We start from the raw sequence: 23523 nt of genomic DNA on the forward strand, positions 1-23523 counted from the left end.
CGCGCGGGCAGGCCCCGCCCCCGCCGTTTCCGCGCGGACGCTCCGAACGCGGTCCCGCGCGCGCGCTTTTTTCCCTCCCTGCCCGGAGCGCGCGCCCGCGAGGCGGCGCCACCCCCGGGGCAGGGGGGTCCATGGCGGCCGCGCGCGCCCCCCGGCCCTGAGGGGACATGGTGGGCAGGGTCGCCGTGGCCGCCGCGGCCGCGTCCCCGCCGCTGCTCCTCGCCGGCGACGACGGTGGCGCTCAGGTGGGGACGGGGGAGCGGGCCCGGGGGGGTGCGCTGTGAGGGCGGGCTGGCGGGGGCGCCCCTTTGGGCGTTCGCCCCTTGGCTGCTGGCCCCTGACAGGGCGCGCCCGCTGTGCCCGCGGCGTGTGAGGGGCCGCCCGTGCTCGGCCCGCGCCCCCGGGTCAGGGTTAGAACCTCCCCGGGCCGGGCTGTCATGAATCGCCTCCCGGGGGCTCCGGGAAGGGGCGTTTTCCCCCTCACAGGGTGGGATTTCGAGATTTCGGTTTGTAATAAACGAAGGGTTGTAAAAGGCTTTGTGAACCAAAGTCTCCCTTGGAGCCGTACAAGTGAATGCTCTTTGATCAGAGATCAAAATACAGGGAATTCTGCCTAAAGAGATCATGAGGGTTTGAATTGTGATGCGAGATAAGAATTCTCTTTCATTCATTTTCTTTAAGTACTTGAAATGTCGTCTTAAAATGAGTCAGATGTTCAGGGTAGGATCAGACATCTTTAAGAGACATTGGAATTCCCTTCTAAACCCCATAAAGCTCTGGGGAACATCCTGAGGTTACCAATGGGTCGAGCAGCTGAAGTGACCGAGACTTTCAGAGCTCCAGCACTGTGGAATCTCTGCAGAGCTGTTCTGAAGACCTTGGGGTCCCTCTCAGTTTTGACCATCTCAAGGTTTCAGGATGGGATTTTTATTTATTTGAAATGGCAGAATCTTTATTTCAAGCTTAGATGGCTTTTGAAAACATGGAGATAAAGTTGATGCATGCACAGTCTTAGCACTCTAACAAGTTTTTGTCTTCTGAAAAAGTACCGGTGTCATTCATCTGTATCACTGTACAGCTTTATAAGCCATACTAAGTCACCTGAAGTTTTTTAAAACCAAGATTCATGTTGTGCTTTTTACAGCCGTGCAAGAAACGACGAGAGGAAGATGCTTCTGTCAAAACCATCACAAGGTATTTTTCACCATTAGCAAAACCAGTGGATAAAGCTTTGTCATCACCAAAACCCAACAATATCCTGGATTATTTTAAGAAGACATCTGTAACTGAGAAAGCCACATTGCCAGTTGGGGATGGAGAAGATAAACCAGTGCTGGATGCTGATGACAAAGACTGTAAGTCAGCTTTTAAACCATCTTTGAAGCGAAAGAGAAAAGGGAAGAAAGTTAATTTAAATCATAAACTCAAAGAACCTGAGAATGACCATGAAATAGGAATTAGTAGTGATGACAGCAGAGTGGCAACAGGACTGCAACAAGACAGCAGTGACTTTATTGCTACCTGTACTCTAGTTGACCAAAAATGTGCAAGAGAATTAGCAGAAGATGATGTGGAAAGGGAGAACTTCTCAAATGCTGTCCTCTCCAGGAAAAATGCTAAAAACGCTGGTTCTGAAACAAATGGGTCAAAAAATAGGATAAGAAAATCAAGGAAAAGGAAGCACAAAGCAAATATGGATTTGTCTGAAAGCTTTTCATCTGAAAACCAGATGAATGAAACTTGTAAAAAGGAAGCTGAGGAGGAGAAAAATACAGTAGCAGAGAGTGATGCTGCTCCTGGTGATTCCAGTTTTGAGGTTCCTACGGATGATGGGACATCACAGGTAAATAATTGTATAATAACAGTGTCATTTGAGGACTTCTTGAAGAGTCAGGGAGAAAACAATGCTGAAGAAGACACAAAGCCAACAGTGGGCACTGGTGCTACAGCAAATGAAGGGGACAAAAGTGATGGTGTTCCTGAGCCAGAAAAGTGTGAGGAGTCTCAGCAGCTGCCACTCAGAACAGTCACTGTCCTGGCACAAGTTCACTCCATTCCCCCCAAGTTACCTCCCTTACACAAAGAGCAGAAAGGCTCCAGGAAAATAGCTTCCATTTTTTTGAAGCAGAAAGGACGTGGAGGGGAGAAGGAAAGCAGCCCACCCCTCTTGGACTGTGAGCAAACTGAACAGGTGACTCAGAAAAGGAAATCTAACGTGGTTATTGAGGAAGAGGAGTTGGAGTTGGCTGTCCTAGAGACTGCAGGGATGGATTCTTTGAAGCCAAAATGCAGCCTGGAAGAAAAGCATCAGTTCATGAAGGCCTTTAGACAACCAACATCAGATGTAACAAAAAGTGGAGTTAAAAAGGCACCTGGAAAACAAAAGCAAGCCTCTGCAAAGCTTTCCAAAGAAAAAGAAGGACCTGAAGATGCCATTCCTTCAAATAAACAGTTAGAGGGTGGAATACCAGAAGATCATGTGGACAGATACACACATTCTAGCCCTAAAAGCAATAGAACTAAACCCAAAAGATCTAGAAAGGTTCAGAAAAAAGGAAGCAGGAGAAGAAAGGCCTCAGAAACTAAGGAGACTCCTGTCTCCAGCACCAGCAACTGTATGGGAGAAGTGGATTCAAGTGCTGACTTTCTCACTGTGGAAAACACCCCAGATGTAATAATTTTATCAAGTCCAAAAGTGAATAAGTTAAGGAGGAGTTTAAGGCAGCAGAAAATCCAAACATCCACAAATATTACAGCTAAAAAAGCCAGGATTAGAACTGCCCTTTCTGCAGATGAATTGAGTCCACTACAGGCTTCTACCCCAAAGGCAAGCAGGCAATCCTCCAAGAAAAGCAGCATGTACAGAGCTGAGGTGATCACTGTGCCCTGTGATGGAAACAGCCCAATAAGGTAAACTTTGTAGAGTATATTCCACCTTTTTGCCCTTTGATTTTATGCAAGTATTTTGAAAGTAAGACGTAATTATAAAGTTGTATAAACTTGCATGGTCGATCATGGTGGAAAATAATAGAGAAGAGCCAAAAGTGATTATGAATGTGTTTGCAGTAAAGACATTTAAGAAACCCAAACAACCAAACAACAACAACAACAACAAAACCAATTGGGGGGGTTGCTTCTGTTTACAGCACAGTATTTTTAAAGGCTTTGGAACATGAGATGGACAGTAACATTTCCCTTTATTAAACAGTAATAATGTCATAATACTTTTTCCCTAATTAGGATGAGGTTCACACGTATCAGTGCGGCTAAAAAATCAAACAGAGCTGGAGCAATGAAAAACGAAGAGTTTCACTCCAAAAATACAAAGGTGATTTATGTAACAGTTTGTGTTTCAGTATTTTATCATGTCCTCTGTGTGTGTAACTGTGTTCTCATATTGTGTAACAGTTGAATGTAGTGCAACACGACTGTTCTCAGCTGCCCTGGGGAAAGGGAGCATTATGATAGATCTGATTTATGATAGAATTCCAGATAGCTTCTTGTCCCTTAGATTTTAAAACATGTTGTATTAGTACAGATCTGCTTTTCATTACAGAAGAACCCAATAAATGGCATTTTGCTGTGCTGCAGGATCTAGGATGGGACATAGGAATGACTGGCCATGGCACTCAGTGCTGGGGTTTGCTTGCCAGGGTGGTTGGAGGTCGGTCAGTGGTTGGACTTTGATGATCCTGGAGGTCTTGTCCAACCTGTGACAGTGTTTGGGCACAGCAGAAAGAATGTCACTGCCCATATTTCATGTGTTCTGTGGACAAAGGGCCCTTGTAGGGCTCTCACTGCCTTTTGAAAACTTGATACCATCTTAGTTTGCTTCTCCTTTCAGTTATTTCCTCTTCTTTTTGATAGCAATGACGTTTTGTTAAAATTACACTTCAGTGAACGTGAACAGTTATATTCGTTTGCTAAATACTTAGCGAAGATATTAATTGCTCTTTTGGTTTTCCTGTTCTTTGTTAACAGATAAACTCTGCTTCTAAAAACAGATGCAAAGCCAAGCAGCTGGTTGAGAAAGCCAAGGCTATACAGCAGAATAGATCAAAGGGGCATGAGGACTCCCCAGCTCCTGTGAGACGCTCGTCTCGCCAGCGAGCTCTCGCTGAGAGGAGAAAATCCCAGGACAGTGATGTAAGGCTTTATATTTCCTAGGGCAGGAATTATTCTGATGTGTTTGGGACTCATTTAAGCAACAAAAATGATTCTTGTAAGCATTTTTTGTAAAGAATCAAGTAAGGTAGATAGATGTCTGTGCAATGTGTTGTTAATTGAGGAGGAAAAGTTGTGTTTCCTTTCTTATTTTGTTTGTTTTCCCTCTAGGAATCTGTAATAATTTTAGATTCCAGTGTGAGTAGTGTCACTACTACAGAGCAGAGTGTGAAGCCAAAGAAGCTTCGGAGCTTAAATGATGTTTTGGGGAAGAAGTCTAAAAACTTGAAGGTTGTGAAGAACTCAAAAGGTAGTTGGGTTTTACTGAATGTGTTTGGTTTTGTTACAGTTATTGACTATTGTAACTTTGTTTTATAAAGCTCCCTGTGCAGTGCATTCATATTTTATTCTGATTCTTTTGTTACAGTATTCCAATATACACATTTCCTTTTTGTGTAAGTTATTTACATGTGTTGCTTTGATTTTTCTTCTTTGAGGGAAAACTGTTTGGAAAACTGTCAATAGTTTACCGTGTTCTGTTGTCTTCTAATTTATGATCTTTTCTCTAATGTTACAGAAAATAAAATCTATAGTGATAAAATAATTAGTAATAAAACTATAATGAATTTTGTAAAAATACTCAGCTTTCCCTTAAGAAAAGGAGATTGTTGTTGAATGGAACATGCAGGTAGTGAAGAGAGAAGCAAGGTCAGAATCCTCTCTCAGTGTTAATCTAATCATGTCTTCTCCTTTTGACAGGGAAACTGGGATATCCACCTCCCTGCCTGGGCAGGAGTGCTCAGAACTCTGCAGGTGGACCAATTGTGATCTTTGATGAAAGCAGGTCAGTTCACAAGATTCCAGTTGCTTAAGAACCAAAACATGTTTCAAGGTTACTTTAACATTCTCTCATTTTACAAATTTAAATACACTTCTTGAAATGTGATGTAAATGTTCATGGGTTTTATACTGATCAATATGTTAATCTGCTTCCAAAATTTTAGGAGATTTTTGAGAGTTCCTCAACCATTGTTCCATTTTTAGATGGCTGAAAATGTAATTGATGAGTGATTAAAAAGAAATCCCAAATTGCATATAAAAATACAAAACCAAACAGATTTTTTTTTTAATTGAAATCTCTAACACAATATTTAAAAAGAAATATAAACTTAGTCCATGGAAATAAATTTTAGCAGTTCTCCCAGACTGTTTCTAACTCGTGTAGAAGAGAATGTGACTAAATTCAGCCTTGCATAGCTGGTAGTTCTAATGATTCTATTTTCATTTCTGTTTCCATTAAAGCCGAGATGCATCTGAAAACTCTCAGGATGATGATCAGTTCAGAGCAAAACGGGAATTCCTGATGAGTGGGTTGCCAGAGTCCCTGAAAAGACAGATTGCAAAGAAAGCAGCAGCAATGGAAGCTTATTCTCTTGCAAGTTCCTGCTTTAAGACTGTTGTCCATGTGCAGCAGAAGGATGACTGTAAGCTCTTGTTAAGCTTTTTGGTTTAAATTTCTAGTAAATTTGTGCAGAAAAGATAAAAGTTGAACAGCTTATGACTGGAATAGCTGGCAGTTTCCTCTTGTTTTGTGTCCCAGTAAGAAAACAAAACTTAGAAGCTTCCAGTGAGATGGTTTTGAATTCAAAATGTACAGATTAAATCGATGATAAAGTAGTCTAAACATATATGGGTGAGGGTGCAAAATTCTGAATATTTAATCAAAAAGGTTGGTCTGTCAAGTTCCAGTCTGGAGAATAAAGATTGTGTTGGACTGATTGGGACAGAAAGCATTTCCTCCTGCCAAAGGCAGAATAATTCACAAAAGAGAGAAGAACAGCCCCTAAAATAGAAGTTAACTGTTGTTTTGGTTTTGGTGGGGGTTCTTTGTAGGTTGTCCAATGTGGAAATTGCAGTCACCATCCTGTCCTCTGGTAACTAAGCTGAGGGACCTGAATGCTGAAGTCACCAATGTCACAAAAATCACTCTCTCACTTGGTGAATTTTCCACTGTGAATTCAAAACGACCTGGAAATTGTTCTGCACCCGTGGTTAGTACTTCAAAATTTAAATTGTTTTGGTAGTTGTTTGGACTTCTGTTTTTTGTCTGTAGTTTGAATCTGTTCCAGTCCTGGAATATTTTAATTTTTCTTTTATGTCCCTGTGTGTGAGTTATTCATTTTGCATCTTAACATTAGGCAGTTCCCAACAGTTCTTAACTTCAGTTTTTGTTAATCTCTGACTTTAACAAGACAGCTGCCAGTTTAAATCATGCAAAGCAGCCATTCTGTGTAATGTTTGTGGGTAATTTTTTGTGTGTGTGTGTATATGTGTGTTACAGCTTTCAGGCCACCGACCAGTTTTCCCTGATCCATTCAGGAAGGATTTACTGGATGAGATCCTGTCTTCTAATTCTCAGTTTCCTGTGAAAAAACACTTCCGCAAGTTCCTGAGAAAGCAAACGGAGCACTTGGCTTTGGAAAACAGTCTGCAAGGTTGGTGATCTGTGTAGGGGGAGAAAAACACTCTCACCCTGTCTGGCATAAAAAAAACCAGCTTGGGATTGCCAGAAATACCTCACTGAAGGAAAATACTGTTGTGGGAAGTCAATTGGTCCTCACATTTTAGGCCATTTTGACCAAATTCTACAAATACAGTTTAAACAACTGTACAGTGGTAATGGGCAGAGCCTGAGATTTTAGAAGGATGTAACTTTTTTTTCCTTAGAAAGCAGAGATGGGACTGCAAATTCTGAGGCAGATCAGAAACATCCTGACAACAGCAAGGAAACTAAGAGGAAAAGGAAAGAAACAGAAGAGCGCAAATCAAAGAGAAGAAAACAAATTGAAGGTACGGAGAGTGAAATAAAATCAAGAGTTTCCAGGAACCTTATTTCTCCTGTATCTGGAGAAAAACAGGCAGAGACAGGACAAACCACACATCTGGGGAGAAGCAAGACCCAGAAAGCAGAAGACACTGGATGTTTATCAGAGCCAAGTGCACTGTCAGGTAACTGCATTTCCTGCCCCATTTTAATCCTCTGTGCACTGAGGGAGTGTGGTGTGTGTATGATTATGTCAGCTTTCCACTGTGATGCAAAAATCCTGTCTGGTCTTAATATTCTGGGCTTGATCAACTCTTTTGCATATAGAAAAATGGATAATGTTTTTTCTGTAGGTGTTGAAAAGGAAGACACGCTCTGGACAGAAAAATATCAGCCTCAGGATTCCAGTGAACTTGTAGGGAACAAGAAAGAAATTGAAAGGCTGCACAGGTCAGAAGTGGGAACGTGGATCCAGTCTTAAAAGAACTCAGAAGTTGCTGTTACTTGATTGTGCTCAAAGATGCAGAGTCAGTTGTTTAACACTAGGCTTGAAAGACCCACACAGGGGGTGTGCTTGTGGCCTTGGGTTTGGTTTGCCTCCAAAAAGTTTTGCAGAATTCAAAGATCCATCTGACTAAGTAATTCACCAGGTGACTTGTTTTTACACCAACCAGCCTATAGACTGGAGAATGAAGAAGGAATCCTTTTGTACAAAAGAATCCTTTTGTACAAAATCCTGAACAATGTTTTTTTGAAATCTGAAAGGACTTGATAAGTTTGTGAGGGATGACAAGTAGCTGATGTTTTATGTTCTATTCCATCTTAATTTCGTTCATTTTATTCAGCAGTAATTCTTATTTTTTGTTCTGTTTCTTCCTTTTGTAGTTGGTTAAAAGAATGGAAAAAAAGAGCTGATTTGGAAGAAAAAAGAAACCAGAAAGGGGAAAAAGAGGACAAAGAGCATGAAGGTGCTGATAGAATTAAAAATAATATAGCTCCTCTTTTGTTAAAAGTTGGTAAAAAAATAGCATAATCCTTTCTTCTCTTTTAAATAATTCTACAGATTCCCTGAGCAGCCTTGACTTCAAAGATAATAAATCTGATATTGAGGAAGAGACAAGCCTTTGCAACACAGTGCTGATAACTGGCCCTCCAGGAGTGGGGAAAACTGCTGCAGTGTATGCCTGTGCTCAGGAGCTTGGCTTTAAGGTGGGTGGAGACCTTTCCTCGGGGCTTTTTTCTTGTTAATAACTAGTGATACAAAAGCAGTTGTGATACAGGATGCCTACCAGGGGTTTTTTATGTCTTCCATCCAACCCCACTGCAGATCTTTGAGGTGAATGCCTCCTGCCAGCGCAGTGGCAGGCAGATCCTGTCCCAGCTGAGAGAAGCTACTCAGTCTCATCAAGTGGACAAAAAAGGTGTCAATGCACACAAGCCTTGCTTTTTCAACAGCTGCAGCACTGCCAAGTCACCAAGTAAGTTTTTAAGGGGTTGTATCTGGGGTTTTTTGTTTGGTTGGAGTTTTGGAACGGAGGTTTTTGTAGGGGGAGGAGGGTGTTAGCAACTGAATTCCCCAAACAAATTTTAGACATCAGGTGTTTTAAAAAAGATAACAAATTTCAGCTCATCTGGCCATAATAGTAAGAAATGCTCTGTTGGCTAACACAGCTGCACACCAAATTAAATAATGACTTTATCAAAATACTGACTCTTGATTGTCTTATTTCTGTAGTGCTGGAGTAAAGGCAGTGGCACTTTAACAGAAAGTTGAACAGAAAGCATTCCTTTTAACAAGAGAAAAGGAAAATGAGCAGAAATCAGCACAGTAAACCTGTCCTGTACTAGATAAAAAAAATGAGGCTTGCTTTAAGTTTGCCTGAGAAATGTCAGTTTGACACTATATTTGTAGCTGAAGTTTCATATCAAACATATCTTGCAGAAAAAATGTATTCTCCGAAGAAAGTTATTTCACCAAGAAAACCACCCCTGTCACCAAAAGGAGCTGGTTTAAAACGAAACTTGGCCCCTAAAACTCTTGCCAACTACTTCAAAATCTCTTCCAAACATAAAGGAAGTGATGGAGAAGTAACAGCTGAGGAAAAAAATAGAGGTGGGTATCCCTGTTTAATAATTGGTTACCTTTGGAGATGGAAATGCTACACTGTGTGTGTGAGGCTCTGTGGAGAAAAGAGTAGATTTTCTTAGGCAGTTTATACTTGGGGGGTTTTTGAACCTGGAATGCATTTTAAATGGTTTCAGTCCTCCTTCCTGCTCAATTCTTCATCCATCTGCAGGAAATACTCAGAATTCACTTGAAGAAAAGAAAGATGCCCAGACTAAGTCAATAAGCAAGGAAGAGGGAGGAGAACACAACAGGAAAAGTGCAACATCCCTCATTCTATTTGAAGAGGTAAAATTCACGTGGAATACACTCTGACTGCCTTCACAGCTTGTAGCTGTTGTTAAAAATCTGTTGATATTTTGCACTTGTTTTCTGTAGGTGGATATAATATTTGATGAAGATGCAGGGTTCCTAAGTGCAATAAAGACATTCATGGCAACTGCAAAGAGACCTGTGATTCTGACCACCAATGGTGAGTAGTGTTTGTGACAGAAATTGGCCTTTACAGGCAGAAGAGCCTCTTTTAATAAGTTGGTTTAAGTGGTGGTGGTTGAATACAGCTCCTAAATGCAAAATTAAAGGATTTTAGTGTTTGAATAAAGATGCTGTCTGCTGTAATGGATAAAGGAAATAACTAGTTTGGAATGTAATGTCCTGACAGTTCACTGGTATCTCTTTATACAGATCCAACTTTCAGCTTAATGTTTGATGGCTCTTTTGAAGAAATCAACTTCAGAACCCCTTCCCTGGTAAGTGTGTTTGGAAATGCAGGTACAGCCTAAGCAAGTAATTGTCAGCTGATTTCAGTTTGAAATTTAAATATTGGTGTAGGTTTATATATTTCTCATGTACCTGTTTCATCAGGAGACTGTTCATGGGGTTTATGCAAGGATGTGTGGGATGTATTTATCTCTACATGTAGAAGCTATTTTGTTAGCATGGAATATATATTTTCTGAACAATTTAGTAGTTCTGAGAATTATGATAAGCACATCACTTAATCACTTTTAATGTAATTTTTAGGATGTAGATATATAAGTTCACAGATAATATATCTAATAGCTTTGATCTGAAGGTTGACTATGCCAATATATGTTCATTGGTTAAAATTATAGGAGCTATTTTAGAAATATTATGGGTTATTCCTTGAATGTAAACACCAGTGTTCTGTATAGCAAATAGTTGTATTTTTAGTATTTTTAGCTATGTATTATTTGGAAACCATAAGTAAATGAGAATCAGAAGGAACTGACTTTTCAGAAGGCGAAATCACTTACTAAAAACCTGTTGGATTTCCAGACAGTTCAGAGTTAAAAGAAAGAATGAAAAAAACCCTTTAAAATGAATATAGTTCAGTAACAGCTGCTCAGTGGTGATAAGAAACAAGATGTATGTGGTTTCAGGACCACGAGCAGAATGTGTTTGTGTGTTTGTTTTTAATGAGCTGAACTTCTAAATTGAACTTAATTCTCTGGCATGGACTGCATAGATTTGGTATTCTGCTTTTCTGTAGAAGGTTTTAATGTAACTTCAATCTAATTTAATAAACTAATCCTCTGTATTAAGAGGCAGAGTTTATTGCAGACACAAGTAGAATGATTTGCTGCTGTGTGACTCACTGCAGTGTGACTGGCAGTTCTTTCAGTGCTCTGTGTCTGACCCTTGTCCAGGTAAATGCCACCAGTTACCTGCAGACCCTGTGCCTGGCTGAGAACCTACGGACAGATGGGAAAGACTTGGCTGCTCTGCTGACCACAAATAACTGTGACATCCGAAAATGTGTTCTCTACTTACAGTTTTGGGTTAGAAGTGGAGGGGGATGCTTGAAGGAGAAACCCCTGGCACATCATGGTAGGTTGATTTGATTTCATCTTTAAAAAAACCTCCATCTAAACAGGAATTTGATTAAATCAAACCATCCTCAGACACATACAAATAAATGGTAACTTCTTGAAGGACTCCTAAGAATTTGGGTAGGGCTGTTTGGGTGTTTTATGGGTAAGAACTTGATCCCAAAGGATTCAGGAAGAGAATCCTCAACAGGTTTGGGGGTGTGAGTGACCAACAGGGTGAGACCCATGAGGCACAACCCCCTTCAAAGGTCACTTGCAAAGCAGGGAGGTCAGGCAGGTTGGTGTCACTGCCTGCAAGGAATTGGGGTGGCAGTGACTCTTTTCAGTCACTGCATTCATTCAGAACCACAGCAAGAGCCAACAGTTACAGTTTCCTTCACAAAAAGAATTGAGGCAAAGAGGTGAAAAATCGATTTCATGGTGCAGTTGTTTCTGTTCAAGTCAAACCTGTTATCTTTTGTGCAGGAGGAGAGGAGACAAGTGAAGCAGGTGATGTAATTCATTCTGAACATGATGATTCCAAGGTGGATTCTTCTCCAGGTGATGATGCACATCTGCAGGAGCTTCCAAAATGTGACACAGGCTGTGTAGAGACGTTGCTTGGCCTTCGGAACATCCTGTTGCCTTCAGAAGACTTGTTTACATTTCTTAAGGTATTTTTGGAGTTGCTTAGTTAATACTTTGGATGATGCCAGATAATTGAGTGTAACCAGCACTAGGAACAGTGACCTCTAAGAAGCAAATCTCTGCAAAGGTTTGTTGTAGAAATTAGGGGGTTCTGTGGTTATTAAGCAAAATCTGGATGGGGGCAGTCTCCTGCCAACAGAACAGTCCCTCACCTCATAAATACAAAGCCAGAAGTGAGAGATTTTCTGTAATAATATTTTTATTAATTTTATTAATAAATCTCTCATGATTCTTATTTTACAGCACAAAAGCACAACCGTGGAGGAATGGAATAAATTAATACAGCTTCTCACAGAATTCCAGATGAAGCAAGTGGATTTTATATATAGTAATCTTGAACTTATCCTTCCCTTACCAGTGCAAGTTCTTTCAAACCAGTCTGAAGCCTCTAAGTCTACACTTGAAAGGACTACCACAGTTTCTTCAAAAAACAGGTCTACCAACAGTGGTTGCTCTGGGAAGAGTAGCCCTGGAAAAAGGTCTAAGAAGACAAAGACTCAGAAAAGGCTTGATATATTGGATGACAGTGACTTATTTGATACTGAACTGAACTATTCATCTGAATTCATAACTTTGCCATTGGATAGTCCTGTGTCAGGTGCTGAAATGAATAAAAAGGAATCAAAATTGTTGGTGAATAGAGAAGAAAAAGGAGTTAAAACTAAAACATCAGCAAATGAAGAAAGGTCTGCTCTTGTTTTTCAGTGTCTGAATTCACTGACTGAGTTTGTGGAAAACATGTCTTTCCTGGATTGCTGTGTAAGCACCAACACCAAGGAACCACTGGAGTTTTCCAGAGAGGAAGAATTTCATTGGACAAATGCCAAAATCAGAAATGGTCTTTGTGATGAATTCAGTATAGAAAATACTGATTGGTGGAGTTCCCAGAGCTCCAGTGAAGTAAAGGCAGCTATTGAAGCACTCAGTTTTCACAAGTGTTCTGTTAATATTTCACAAAACTTGGAATCCTTTTTGAGTACGAGGAAAACACCTCCAAGTGATCAGCTGGAGGGACTTACTTTGCATGTCTCAAACACAAGGAATGGTGTGTCCTTCAGTGAGTCAGCTGACTCAAGGTAAGGCTTTGCTAATATTCCTGGAATATAATGCAGTTCTTTGTCAAGAAAAGCATTTCACAGGCAGTAGGACTGTCTCAGATTTAATGTGTACACATTTATACCACTATGTTGTCAGTATATCTCAAAACACTGGAATATGTTTTATAAGCTTAAATTAACTGCTTAATCTGCAAAAAGTGACTTTTTTTGTTTGAATAGCCTGACTATAATGTTGCTCAGAAATGGTAGCCTCAGTCTAATTAATTTAAAAATGGACAAACACCACCCCCACCCCTCAAAGAATAACAAACCCCCAAAGGAATGGCTTTTGCAAGAGAGACAGATGGACTAAAATGGATTCTGCAAGTGCTGGACGTGTAGATCTGTCATCCAGCACCTGCTCCTGTTGAACCTGTGTTAAATGTGTTGGTAGGTGTTGCTTGGTGCAGACCAAAGTTCCAAGCAGCACCCAGGAGCTGCAGACATCTCATCCTTTGGGATGCAGTTTTGGACATCGATGCGTTTAACAGAGTTTTAAACCAGTACATTTGATCCTAAAGAAACAAAATCAGGACATTCTTGAACAAGACCCAGTAAAGCTTGGTTCTCTGTTTCAGCATTCACAAAAAGGCACAGAAGAGGCTGGCTGTCATCAGAACTGTGTTTTCCAGAAGCCCTTTAAACCTGGGGAACAAGCAGGCCAGCATCCTGGAACACCTCCCCACGCTCCGCGGGATCTGTAGGTCTGAGAAGCTGAAAGAGCAAGGGAAGACTAAAAGAAGGTAAGTTTTGGTTTTCCTAAACCTTCCTACATTTCAATATTCAAGGTAGTTACGGATTTTAATAAAATATTTTGTCAGAATAATTCCAGACAAGAAAGGTGGGCATTTGTCTCTCAAAATAACAGAAGTGTTGCCTCATTCAGCAATTAACTTTGTTCCCTTACAATCACTTTTGCTTTTCTTTTTTTTTTTTATAGGTTCTTGCATTATCTTGAAGGGATTCATCTCGAAATACCCAGACAAATGATAAATGGTCTGTCTTTGGACTTCCCTTAGAATTGCTAACACCAGAAATACTTTGTGCCTAATGGTGGTATTCTCACCATAGTTTGATTATTTTTTTTTAAATCTTTTTTACCACATTATTGTATATTCAGAGCCATTTGTATATTAAATTTTTATAAGTATTTAAAATAATGTATATATCTATTGTCATGCTATTGCTCTCCACAGCTGAAATGTGGGTTTGTTTGGTGCTGGTCCAATAAGTGCATTTATAATATTAAATGCACAGACTATTCCATGGGGAATCCTTCCATTTGGGTGTCAGACAGCAAGAAGTCCTTTTGTAGCAACCAAGTGTCCCAACTTCCCCAGCAAAGGAGACCATTTTGTTCAAAGCAGTTTGTTTCTGCCTGTGAGTGAAGTGCTCAATAACTCGGGGTGGGAGGGGGCAGGAGAGGGTGCAACAAGTCTTCTGAAGTGTGAATGACTCAACCCAACTCCTCACAACAACCACAGGGAACAAAGTCCTTGCAAAGCACTCAGTGCCTCCATGTACATATATTTGTATATTCCTTTCATCATTTCCAGCTGTCAGATCTGCATGTTGATCTAAAAAGGTAGAGAAGTTATCGCTGTAGCTCAAGATGGTCTCAGAGATTTAGGCAAGATTTTGTAAATAACAATTATTCCAGTGTTACTGTGGGTTCAGGAATATTTAACTACTTCTAGCCTTATATATTGTGTTCTATTTTTATGCTTCTTTTTGTATTGGACAAGGCTTCAGCTTGATTATTTGGATTGATTCTGGTTTTGTACGACAATAAATTGTGAGACTTTGCTACAACTTTGGATGTTTCTGTTGTATGAAAAGTAAGATTTATAAAACGTTTTCAGGCCATAAAGATGATTTTTAGAGGGTTTTAAAACTGGAATTAGTTCAGCCATGTACTTTTCTGCCTTTATATTGCAGTTGGACTGTTCCTGTTCCTCAAACTGAGTCAGATCCTGCCATGCAGTGCTGCTCCACTTACCTCAGTGTCTCTGTAATAATAAGGAAGGCATTTCCTAGTACATTCTCTTCCCATATTTTTCATGCCTTAAAGATATTCAGGAATAAGAAATATTTATGAAAACAGTAAATTATTTTAAGCTTTCACATTGTAGATAATCTTTAGAGTTTACTCTTTCCACAGTTCAGAATTATCCAAAAATCAAAGTGGGTGCTGTTAAAATCTTGGTGGGTTGATGATTTGTTGCATCGATGGTCTATGCTCCTCCTGTACATTTTTGTAAAAATAAATAAATACACTTTTTTTTTAATAACAAAGCAAATCTGTTCACTGCTTTATAAATTAGAAAGCAGTGGGAGACAATTTACCTCCTTTTGAAGTCAACTCTGAGGTTTTAATAACTGCCTTAAGAAGTTGTTTACAGAATCTCCTGTGGTGTCCAAAAGGTGAGGTGGAATTCAAGTATTTCACTTCTTGATCAGATCCTCACCACATCAAATCACCTCGAGCTACTCTGAATGAAGATAATCTGCATGTAATGATTTATTTGAGTTCTGATAAATTATCAGCTTTGGATTTTTATGCATCAGGTATGAGCATCTTTTGTATGCTGGAGTAAAACAAGTTTCCAGGAGGGATGGGCTCGAGGAAAAGGGCCCTGGGGCTGGTTTTGATTAACTCTGCTTGGAAGCTCCATCCTTGTACTGTGGAATTCACCTGCCTTTGATTCAAAATAGTTTCCTGCAATGGTTTGGGCCCTGCTTAGTCCTTTACTGCCCCTGGAGCTCCCTTGTGTGTCTTGGGTGGAATTCAGTGAAACCAGAAGTAAAACAACCCTGGAGTTTCACAATGACTCCCCCCTTTAAGCAGCAGTTATTAGTAGGTGTTCAGCAATTGAAAAAAAACCAGAAAACCAACAACCCTGTTCTTGTTGAAATCTCAGTCAAGTTCCAAGCTTTTCTTTCCCTTTACTGTCATTCCAATATTGCTTTCCAGAATGTAAATGAGGGTGACGTTATTCTACCATCCTATGAGTAACAGAGAAAAAAAGCAGACTACCTCAGTCTTTGTAAAAGATAATATAAATGACCACTTTGCAAATCATACAGATTCTTTCTTTTATTCCATAGGAATTGTAAGGACACCACAGAAATTGGTGCGTGGCTTGCAAGAACATGGGGAAAATGAAATCTGTGTTTATATTCCAGTACCCACCAGTTCCTGTAGGGTAAGTGCTGAAAAGAGATTCCGTGCATGTGGTTGAACAATTCAACTTTTCAGATGTTCTGCTGGAACTTTCAGCTGATAACACCTGTAGTATTTAGTGTATAATGTGTCAGCACTTTCAGCTGCTAACACGTGCAGTATTTAGTCATCTACAAAATTAGAGCGTTTTTACAAGGTTGTACATAAACTTTCCTAAAGAGGCATCACGTATTGCAGTGTACTCTAGCAATGCAAATGAGCAATGCAAATTAAGTTTAGCCTGAAACTAGTAAAATGAAAAATATTTGAATACCCCTTCATCTATGTCTGAAATTAATTAACCTTGAAAATCTTTCCCTCAGGTTTTTCTCTTGGTTAAAGTGAGTACTAAGTCACAGCCTTTTTGGCATTGGCTGTAACGTGGAAGAGGAGCTCGTAGGAATCCAGTAGGAATTTCGGTAGGAAATGGGATTTTCAGTAGTCCTGAGATGCTCCGTTGTCCCGGTGTTGAGCCGCGTGAGAACTCTGAGCCGTTTGGGGCGTCGGGACGGGGCCGGGGCTGGGGCCGGGGCTGGGGCTGGGGCCGGTCCGGAGGCGTCGCCCCGGGTCCCCCTGCAGGGGGCGGCCCCGCCGCGCCCGCCGGGCCGGGGCTGTGGGGCAGGACGGGGCCGCGCCGGTTCCTCATTTCCCTCAGCGCTCCGCGCCGGCCCCGGGCGGCGATGGACCACGAGCGCAGCAAGGCGCTGCTGCGGGAGCTGCAGAGGGCGAGCGGCACCGGCAACGACCGCTGCGCCGACTGCGGGCGGCCAGGTACGGGGCCGCGCCCGGCGCTGAGGGCAGGGCGGCGCTCGGAGGGTCCCGCCGCCCCCTCAGCGCTGCCCGGCCCGGCCCGCGGCTCCGTCCGCTCCGCCCGCGCTCCGCGTCCCGCGGGGAGGGAGCGGGAGGGTCGCGCGGGGCTGTTCGCGGGGACACTGCCCCGGGACGCGGAGCGAGGGCAGGGCAGCGGGGTCAGGAAATGGCCTCGGCACCGGCCGCCTCCCCGGGTCACTCGGGGACGGGGCACGGGAGGAGGAGGAGGGTCCACGGGGTGGGTTTCCAGCCCGGGGCTGTCACTGCTCGGGGTTGGGGCAGAGAAAGGCGCCGAGGAGCCCCGGAGAGCCCGGGCGGGCGGGTCACTGGGAGCCAACTGTAGCTGGAAGAAGGCGACAAGTAGCTTCTGTTGGGTGTGATAAGGGAGAAGTGGAGGGTGGTGCAGACCGAGGAAATGGTCTTGCCAGAGCATCGATGCCTGTTGGGCTGCACCTGTCGAGGCCACTCCGGGGATGCAGCAGCAGGAAAGGGCAGGAGCCCTTGTGGGCACTGGACACGAGCCCTCACTGTGGGTGGTCGTACTGGGTTGTACTCTCGGTAGTACTGACTGCCCACAACATCCTTCCATTATTACTTCAGCAGCAGCAGCTTTTCGTGCAGGACTGACAATTCACTGAGCTTTTCCATCGCCACTCACTCACCTGCAGAGTCACATTAATTTTTAAAGCAAACAGTCAGTAAAAGAACCTACAAATGCACATTGTTCACTGTGGAAAGCAGGTGCTGTTCCCCTGAACACAGTGAAGTGACAGCCATAAACAGTGGGGTGGGATTTGATGTATTTATTACACGTGAAGCCTGGGCTGTGCATCAGATGTGCTTTTTCACCCTTGCCAGTGGCTGTGCCTTTTCCTACGTATTAATTCATTCTTTGTGTTTGTATCTAGGTCCAGAGTGGGCTTCTTACAAACTTGGAATACTCGTTTGTGTGAATTGCTCTGGAATCCATCGCAATCTTCCTGGCATCACCAGAGTCAAATCCCTTGTGCTGGACTTCTGGGAGAACGATCTGATAGAGGTACAGAGGAAAAAGCAGTAATTCACTTACTTTTCTCCACATTTCATCATAACCTCCTCTACCTCCTAATGCCTGTGCCATACACCATGGACAAAGGAACAAAGCCACACAGAACCAAGTTAACTCCATGGGTAACTTTAGGGGTGTTTTTATGACCTGCTCAATCAACTGCACTGATAGGTGACTGTGTTTCTAACAGTCTGGTGTGTATTTTTATATGCACAGTTACTTCTCACTGTGGTTCAGAAGCCCACAGATATTTCCAGGTAGTGTTTTCTATTCAGAAAGCAACGTCCCCTTCTTAAATATTGGTTCAGCCTCTCATTGTTCAGTTGAATTGTGTTAATCATATAATCACAATTAGTGTGTGGGACAAGGTGAAGGAACAGGGAGATCAGAAGTAAATTTTCTCCTAATTTTCTTTTGTTCTTTTAATCGACAACCACAGTCTTGTGTTCCTTCCCATTTGGTCCAGAACTGTAAATACTGAAAGAGGCTCAGCCACCTAAAATTTGCAAACTCCAGTGCTAAAGGGAATTTATAAACGTATGTAGGGACACACTGAGAGTTACTCAGCAAAAAGCACAGTGCTCTCTTTGATACAAGTTCTTGACATGGTATTGATTTGTAGCTGCACACCTGATTGTAACTTCTTTTGTATTTCAGTTTATGAAGAGTCATGGGAACCTCTGTGCCAAAGCTAAATACGAGGCCAAAGTCCCTCCCTACTATTACATCCCCCACTCTGATGACTGTGTGTAAGTTGATGGTTATTCACTGCTCAGACTTTCACAGCTGCTGAACTACTCTTCCCTCTGCAGGTCTCTCTGGCTGGCTGGTGAAAATAGGGTAGAGGCAGATCAGCTTTATCCATGTTTTCCTCTTTCAGGGTTTTAAGAGAGCAATGGATTAGAGCTAAATATGAGCGTGAGGAATTTGTTGCCACCCGAGTCTGCCAAGATCCTTGTTCTGCAGGTAAAAGGATTGTCAGGGAGAAGGTGTCAGCCCTACAGCACAGTGTTCTCTCACAACTTTTGAGTATCTCCAAGGTTGGCTTGTCACATTTGAACTGCTGGATGTGCAGTCATTGCTCTAGGTCTAACTTTGAGAAGAGGCTCCTAAGAAAAGGCACTTAGACAAGTGCAAGGTGTATTCAGATCTTACAGTTCTCTAGTTCTCCACTGATTTTTTCATATGAAGTCAAAATTCTCAGGTGGAGAAGAGACTTGAAACTGGTCCACATCACCTTTAGCTAAACAGTCCTGCTCTTGTGCTCTGGTGCTCTCTGACACTTCTCTTGGTCTGCCCTGCAGGGAACCGTGAAGGATTCCTCTGGAAGCTTGGGCAGGGACGCAGACAATTCCACAAGAGGAAATTTCTCCTGTCAGCAAGGGAAGGGGTGATGAAGTACTACGGCAAAGAAGTGAGTTCCTCAGCCAGAGTAGCAGGTCAACATCCATCCTCAGACCCTGCTCTTTGGAGGCAAAAAGCGAGCATAAATAACTTGGTTTTGCAGCCAGGACAGCTGTGCTTGTAGGAGTCCCAATGTTTCCCCATTACCATATGTCATATCTTTGGATTCAGCCCCTTTCCTCATCCCTTATCTCAACCCCACAGCCTCCTTTTGCTTGGGGAACAAAGGAAATGGATACTGGCAGTTGAATAGCAAGACAAAGATGAGGTCTGTTAGCAGCTGTTACCTCTCACAGTACCAAAATATTCTCTCACCAACTCCTGCAGCATCATCCTCAACATGTGTCCCTTCTGTAGGAGACAGTAGCAAACTGTTCTCCAGTACAAGGCTGGAGACAGACCCACCCCTTGCAATGCAGACACACCCCTTGAATAGTGACCCAACTCTTCTTAAGGAAAGGGAATCACTCCTTGTAAGCCATTTTATGTTGCATGTAATTTAAGGCTTTATGTTTCAGGTGTATCCAATATTCAGATATTTCAGGATGTCTGCTTTCCCTTCAGCAGGGATCTGGTCCTCATACAGCTGATCTGTCCTGCATTGCCTTCCCTGAGAGCACTTTATTACAGTGATGCTTTTCATTCTGCAGAGCACAGTTCCCAAGGCTGTTATCAGCGTGGAGACTCTGAATGCAATGTTCCAGGAATGGAAAATAGGACATTCCCACGGGCTGCAGATCACCTACAGCACAGATGGGCAAACAAGGAACCTGTTTGTCTATCACGAAAGCGGAAAGGTGAATATCCTGGCAATTTTGGAATAAGCAAGATGCTTAGATGTTGGATCTGGGTTTTGGAAGAGGTACCCTGTTTTCTGCAGGATCTGGTTTTATTTGAAATCACTAAGATTTGTAGAAGATAGAAAATGGCAGAATTTGACAATAATAACTGCACCACTTTGCTCCTCTTCTCTTGGGGCATATATTCACCTTCACACCCTGGATAGTCTTAAGGCTTCAGAGGTGCACTGATGTAAATCTCTGAAGGTAACTGCCTCATGGTTTTAAACAATTCTGTGGTTATATTCTTGGAAGCCTTCTTGACACTCATAGGAAATATTGTTCTGCATTATTTCTAAGCTACCAATGATGATTTTAAGAAGTGTGTCTACAGGTTTTGTCAGATTTCTGTTTCTTCCCTTGGCAGAGTTCTCGTGTCTTTCTGGGTGCAAAGGTTTTTAAACAACCCATAACTGAGTCAACTGAAAAGCCTGTGTGCACAGGCATGGGTGACTGTCCACACCAAGAAAGTTTAGGGCCTCCCAGGAGGGGCATTTTTAAGTTATTTTGAAGGGTCAATGGTTTTCAGGTGTCTGGGACAAGTCACTGAGTCTCTCTGCCCCTTGGGGAGAAAGCACATCTTTGCAAAGAGGTCACAAGGAAGGAGAAAGGCATTCTGGAGAGGCACTGCTCTTCCTCTCCTTGTTATTCTTGCCTTTATGTTCGTGTTTGCTGTTTTCCCCAGGAGATTGTTGACTGGTTCAACGCTATTCGGGCAGCGCGTTACCATTACCTCAGAACAGCCTTCCCAAATGTCCCCGAGCACCAGGTGAGAACTGAGCAGGGCTCAAAGCAGGCTGGGCAAACACAGCATGGGAAAACATGCTCTCACTTCTTCTGCCAGTCAGGTGCTCAAAGAGCAGCACTTGGGTCTTGGGAATGGACTGAAGAGGTAGAAGGAAGGGCCACAGTGGATAACATGCCAAAGCTTAGTCAACATTTAAGGCCTAAAAGTCTCCATGTGATCCTTATGAAGTGCAATCTTTCAAAAGTGTTATGTTCCTTCTTACTTCAGACTTCCCTTTACTGAGCAGCCAAAAAGAACCCAGACCCCAAAAGCCACAATTGATGGTGATTAAGTTTGGCAGAAACAGAGCAGAAAAGCAGTCTAGAATGAGACATACTGTCCTGGTTTTGGCTGGGACAGACACAGACTTTTTTGTGTTTGTGTTCTCCTAGCTCATACCCAGGATCACAAGAAATTTTGTCAAAGAAGGATATATGGAGAAAACAGGACCAAAAGTAAGTGCACACTTGGCAGTATACAAACAAGATCATTCCAGGTAGAGAATATTTGGTAATTCTATGATGTTGCCTAGTACAGGGCTTGCTCAGTGACTACCTGCTTCCTGGGTCCATAGAAGACATTATATTCAAGCCTGCCATGTTCTTTGGGATCATGTTTTATTTTGTGTGGAAAATGAGATCAGGAAGAAGAATCCTTGAAGAGTAAGCAAGATGGATTAGCTGGCAGTGGGACATGCAAAGTGCTGTTGCACAACACTCTATAGATTGCTGTGTCTGCCAAGTGCAGCTCCTGCTAGAACAGAACATCACATGCTGACCCCCCCTACTTCTCTGTTTCACTTACAGTCACATCTGCTTAGGGCAGCAAAGTGCCACTGAGAAAATTTCTCCACACTGAAGCCAATGGTTTGGTTTGGTTTATTGTGGGAAAGTATTTGGGCCAGTACTCCTTGGAAGAGGAGAGCAGGATTTGGGGCACTGCTGAAGGAGGAGATGAAGGTCTGAGGTCTTGTTTGAACACAGCCACTTCTTGCCTTGCTCTGCTTGGAGTGAGCCATGAGCCAAAGTCCCATTATAAAGCTCAGGGGTGCAGTGCTGATACTGAATATGCTGGGGTTTGGCCCAGCTTGTGCCTGTGCCCCAGGACCTCTTCTGCAGGTTCTTGCACAGAGTATGAAAGGTTGTGTGTTTTTCTCCTGAGGCCTCAATTCTGCCCAAACTGAAGTGAGCCCTAGAAGAGGCCTCTTCAGTTCAGCACAGAGCAGTGAATAGCTCAGGAATGGTCAGATGAGTGTAGTGAATGGAGTTAGTACTTACAGACAAACCCCAGTATTGTGCACCCTGAAATTCTAGGGGCACCCCCCTGACCAAACTGTTGAAGTTGATTGTTCTCTGCAGAGCTTTCAATGCATTTCCTGCAACTTAATCCTGTCAATTTGATCACTGGTAGAACCAAACTTCCCTGCCTGCCCAAGGGATTGTCATTGAATGCAAATGTGTAGTTTGAGCCCAGGGAGAAGAGGGCTGAGGGCACAGCAGTGACTCACCTGAACCAGTCTTGGGGGTGAAGGAAACTGAACTCAAGCTCCAAGTCATTTAAGCAGTCCAGGGATCCAAACAGACCAAACTCCTCTCTGGGACTTGGTCTTCAAAGAACTTCTACCATGTCCTTGCAGCACAAGGAGGCCTTTAAGGGACGCTGGTTCAGCCTGGATTCTCAAGAAAGGAACCTGATGTACTTTAAAAACCCGCTGGTAAGAGGAGTGTTCTTCACTGTTCCACATCCCCTTCAGGAAGTGGGTGGGGAGGAAGGGTCTGTTCTCATCCAGTTCTTCCAGAGCCTGTGCAAGACTGGAGCAGGCTCAGCCTCAAGAGCCCATCTCCCTTGTCAGTGGATGCCTCTGAGCTGTTTGGAGCTCTGGCCCATCTGGTGGCTGTGAGGAGGATCCAAGTCTTTTAAAAGTAGCTGCTACTGCCTGTAGCATTAATGCCCACTCTCTCCCAGCCCTAGGCAAGATGAGCAATATTCCAATAACAGGCCAACATCCTGCCTTCTGGCACTGCTCTGGCCATGGGAATATCCTTCCCTGCTCCTTCTGAACGCCCACCAACCAGCTCTGTAAGGGTGGGTCCCTACCAGCAACCTCTGTTGTGTTTCCTGCTGGTGTCACCAAATCAGTGTCCCCTCCTGCATCCCCAGATCCCATTCCATGTCAAAGGACAGAGCAGTGTCTGCTGGAGCTGTGCTGTCCACTGGTTAATGGCTGTCTTTTCTTCCTTCTTTTCAGGATGAGTTTGCACGGGGCCAGATTTTTATTGGAAGGAGGGATGAGGGGTATGAAGTACGACCTGAGCTGCCCAAGGGAATCCGTCTGAAGAAGAGGAAACCAAGTATCATTCTGGTCACGCCAGGGAGAGAGTTTGTGTTTTTATGTGATAACGATGAGAAGCAGAAGGAGTGGATTGAGGCCTTGGACGGAATCATCTCCCAGAACTGATGTCCACAGGGAGGAGCAGAGTCAGGCAGCTACATCCCATCTGGCTGCAGCTCCTGTCCACACAGGGACAGGGTTGTTTTCGGCAGAGTGGGTTGAATGTCTCTTACCCTGGCACAATAAAAAAATACAAGTCAAGTTTGAATTGTGGAGGATGGAACCACTCTAATGGAATCACACAGATACTCCCAGCTTCTTGCTTTCAGC

General features: G+C 42.9%; 2 protein-coding genes across 6 annotated transcripts; both read left to right on the forward strand.

Moving 5' to 3' along the window:
* The first annotated feature begins 20 nt into the window (after positions 1-20).
* ATAD5 (ATPase family AAA domain containing 5) lies at positions 21-14562 on the forward strand. 2 transcript variants are annotated; one of them, XM_064676362.1, is made up of 23 exons: positions 21-245; positions 1145-2910; positions 3241-3328; positions 3982-4146; positions 4336-4474; positions 4924-5008; positions 5467-5648; positions 6058-6215; positions 6506-6659; positions 6892-7173; positions 7342-7438; positions 7874-7956; positions 8052-8197; positions 8316-8466; positions 8931-9101; positions 9286-9401; positions 9492-9585; positions 9798-9862; positions 10784-10964; positions 11432-11619; positions 11897-12729; positions 13329-13493; positions 13691-14562. In XM_064676362.1, exons 1-23 carry the CDS (start codon positions 168-170, stop codon positions 13767-13769), a joined length of 5466 nt encoding a protein of 1821 aa, XP_064532432.1. In that variant the 5' UTR covers positions 21-167; the 3' UTR covers positions 13770-14562. The 2 variants fall into 2 exon arrangements, with proteins under 2 accessions (XP_064532432.1, XP_064532433.1); XM_064676363.1 differs by having other exon boundaries at positions 11507-11619.
* A 1921-nt stretch (positions 14563-16483) lies between these two features.
* On the forward strand, positions 16484-23461 carry ADAP2 (ArfGAP with dual PH domains 2). 4 transcript variants are annotated; one of them, XM_064676416.1, is made up of 10 exons: positions 16494-16744; positions 17692-17822; positions 18489-18580; positions 18712-18797; positions 19136-19245; positions 19886-20032; positions 20760-20843; positions 21254-21316; positions 22498-22575; positions 23110-23461. In XM_064676416.1, the coding sequence occupies exons 1-10, from the start codon at positions 16654-16656 to the stop codon at positions 23317-23319; spliced, it is 1092 nt and encodes a 363-aa protein (XP_064532486.1). In that variant the 5' UTR covers positions 16494-16653; the 3' UTR covers positions 23320-23461. The 4 variants fall into 4 exon arrangements, with proteins under 4 accessions (XP_064532488.1, XP_064532487.1, XP_064532486.1 ...); XM_064676419.1 differs by lacking the exon at positions 16494-16744 and adding an exon at positions 16888-16977; XM_064676418.1 differs by lacking the exons at positions 22498-22575; positions 23110-23461 and adding an exon at positions 21399-22260 and having other exon boundaries at positions 16484-16744.
* Positions 23462-23523: the final 62 nt, after the last annotated feature.

The sequence above is a fragment of the Pseudopipra pipra genome, chromosome 19, assembly GCF_036250125.1.
Source record: "Pseudopipra pipra isolate bDixPip1 chromosome 19, bDixPip1.hap1, whole genome shotgun sequence".
NCBI classification, from domain to species: Eukaryota; Metazoa; Chordata; class Aves; order Passeriformes; family Pipridae; genus Pseudopipra; species Pseudopipra pipra.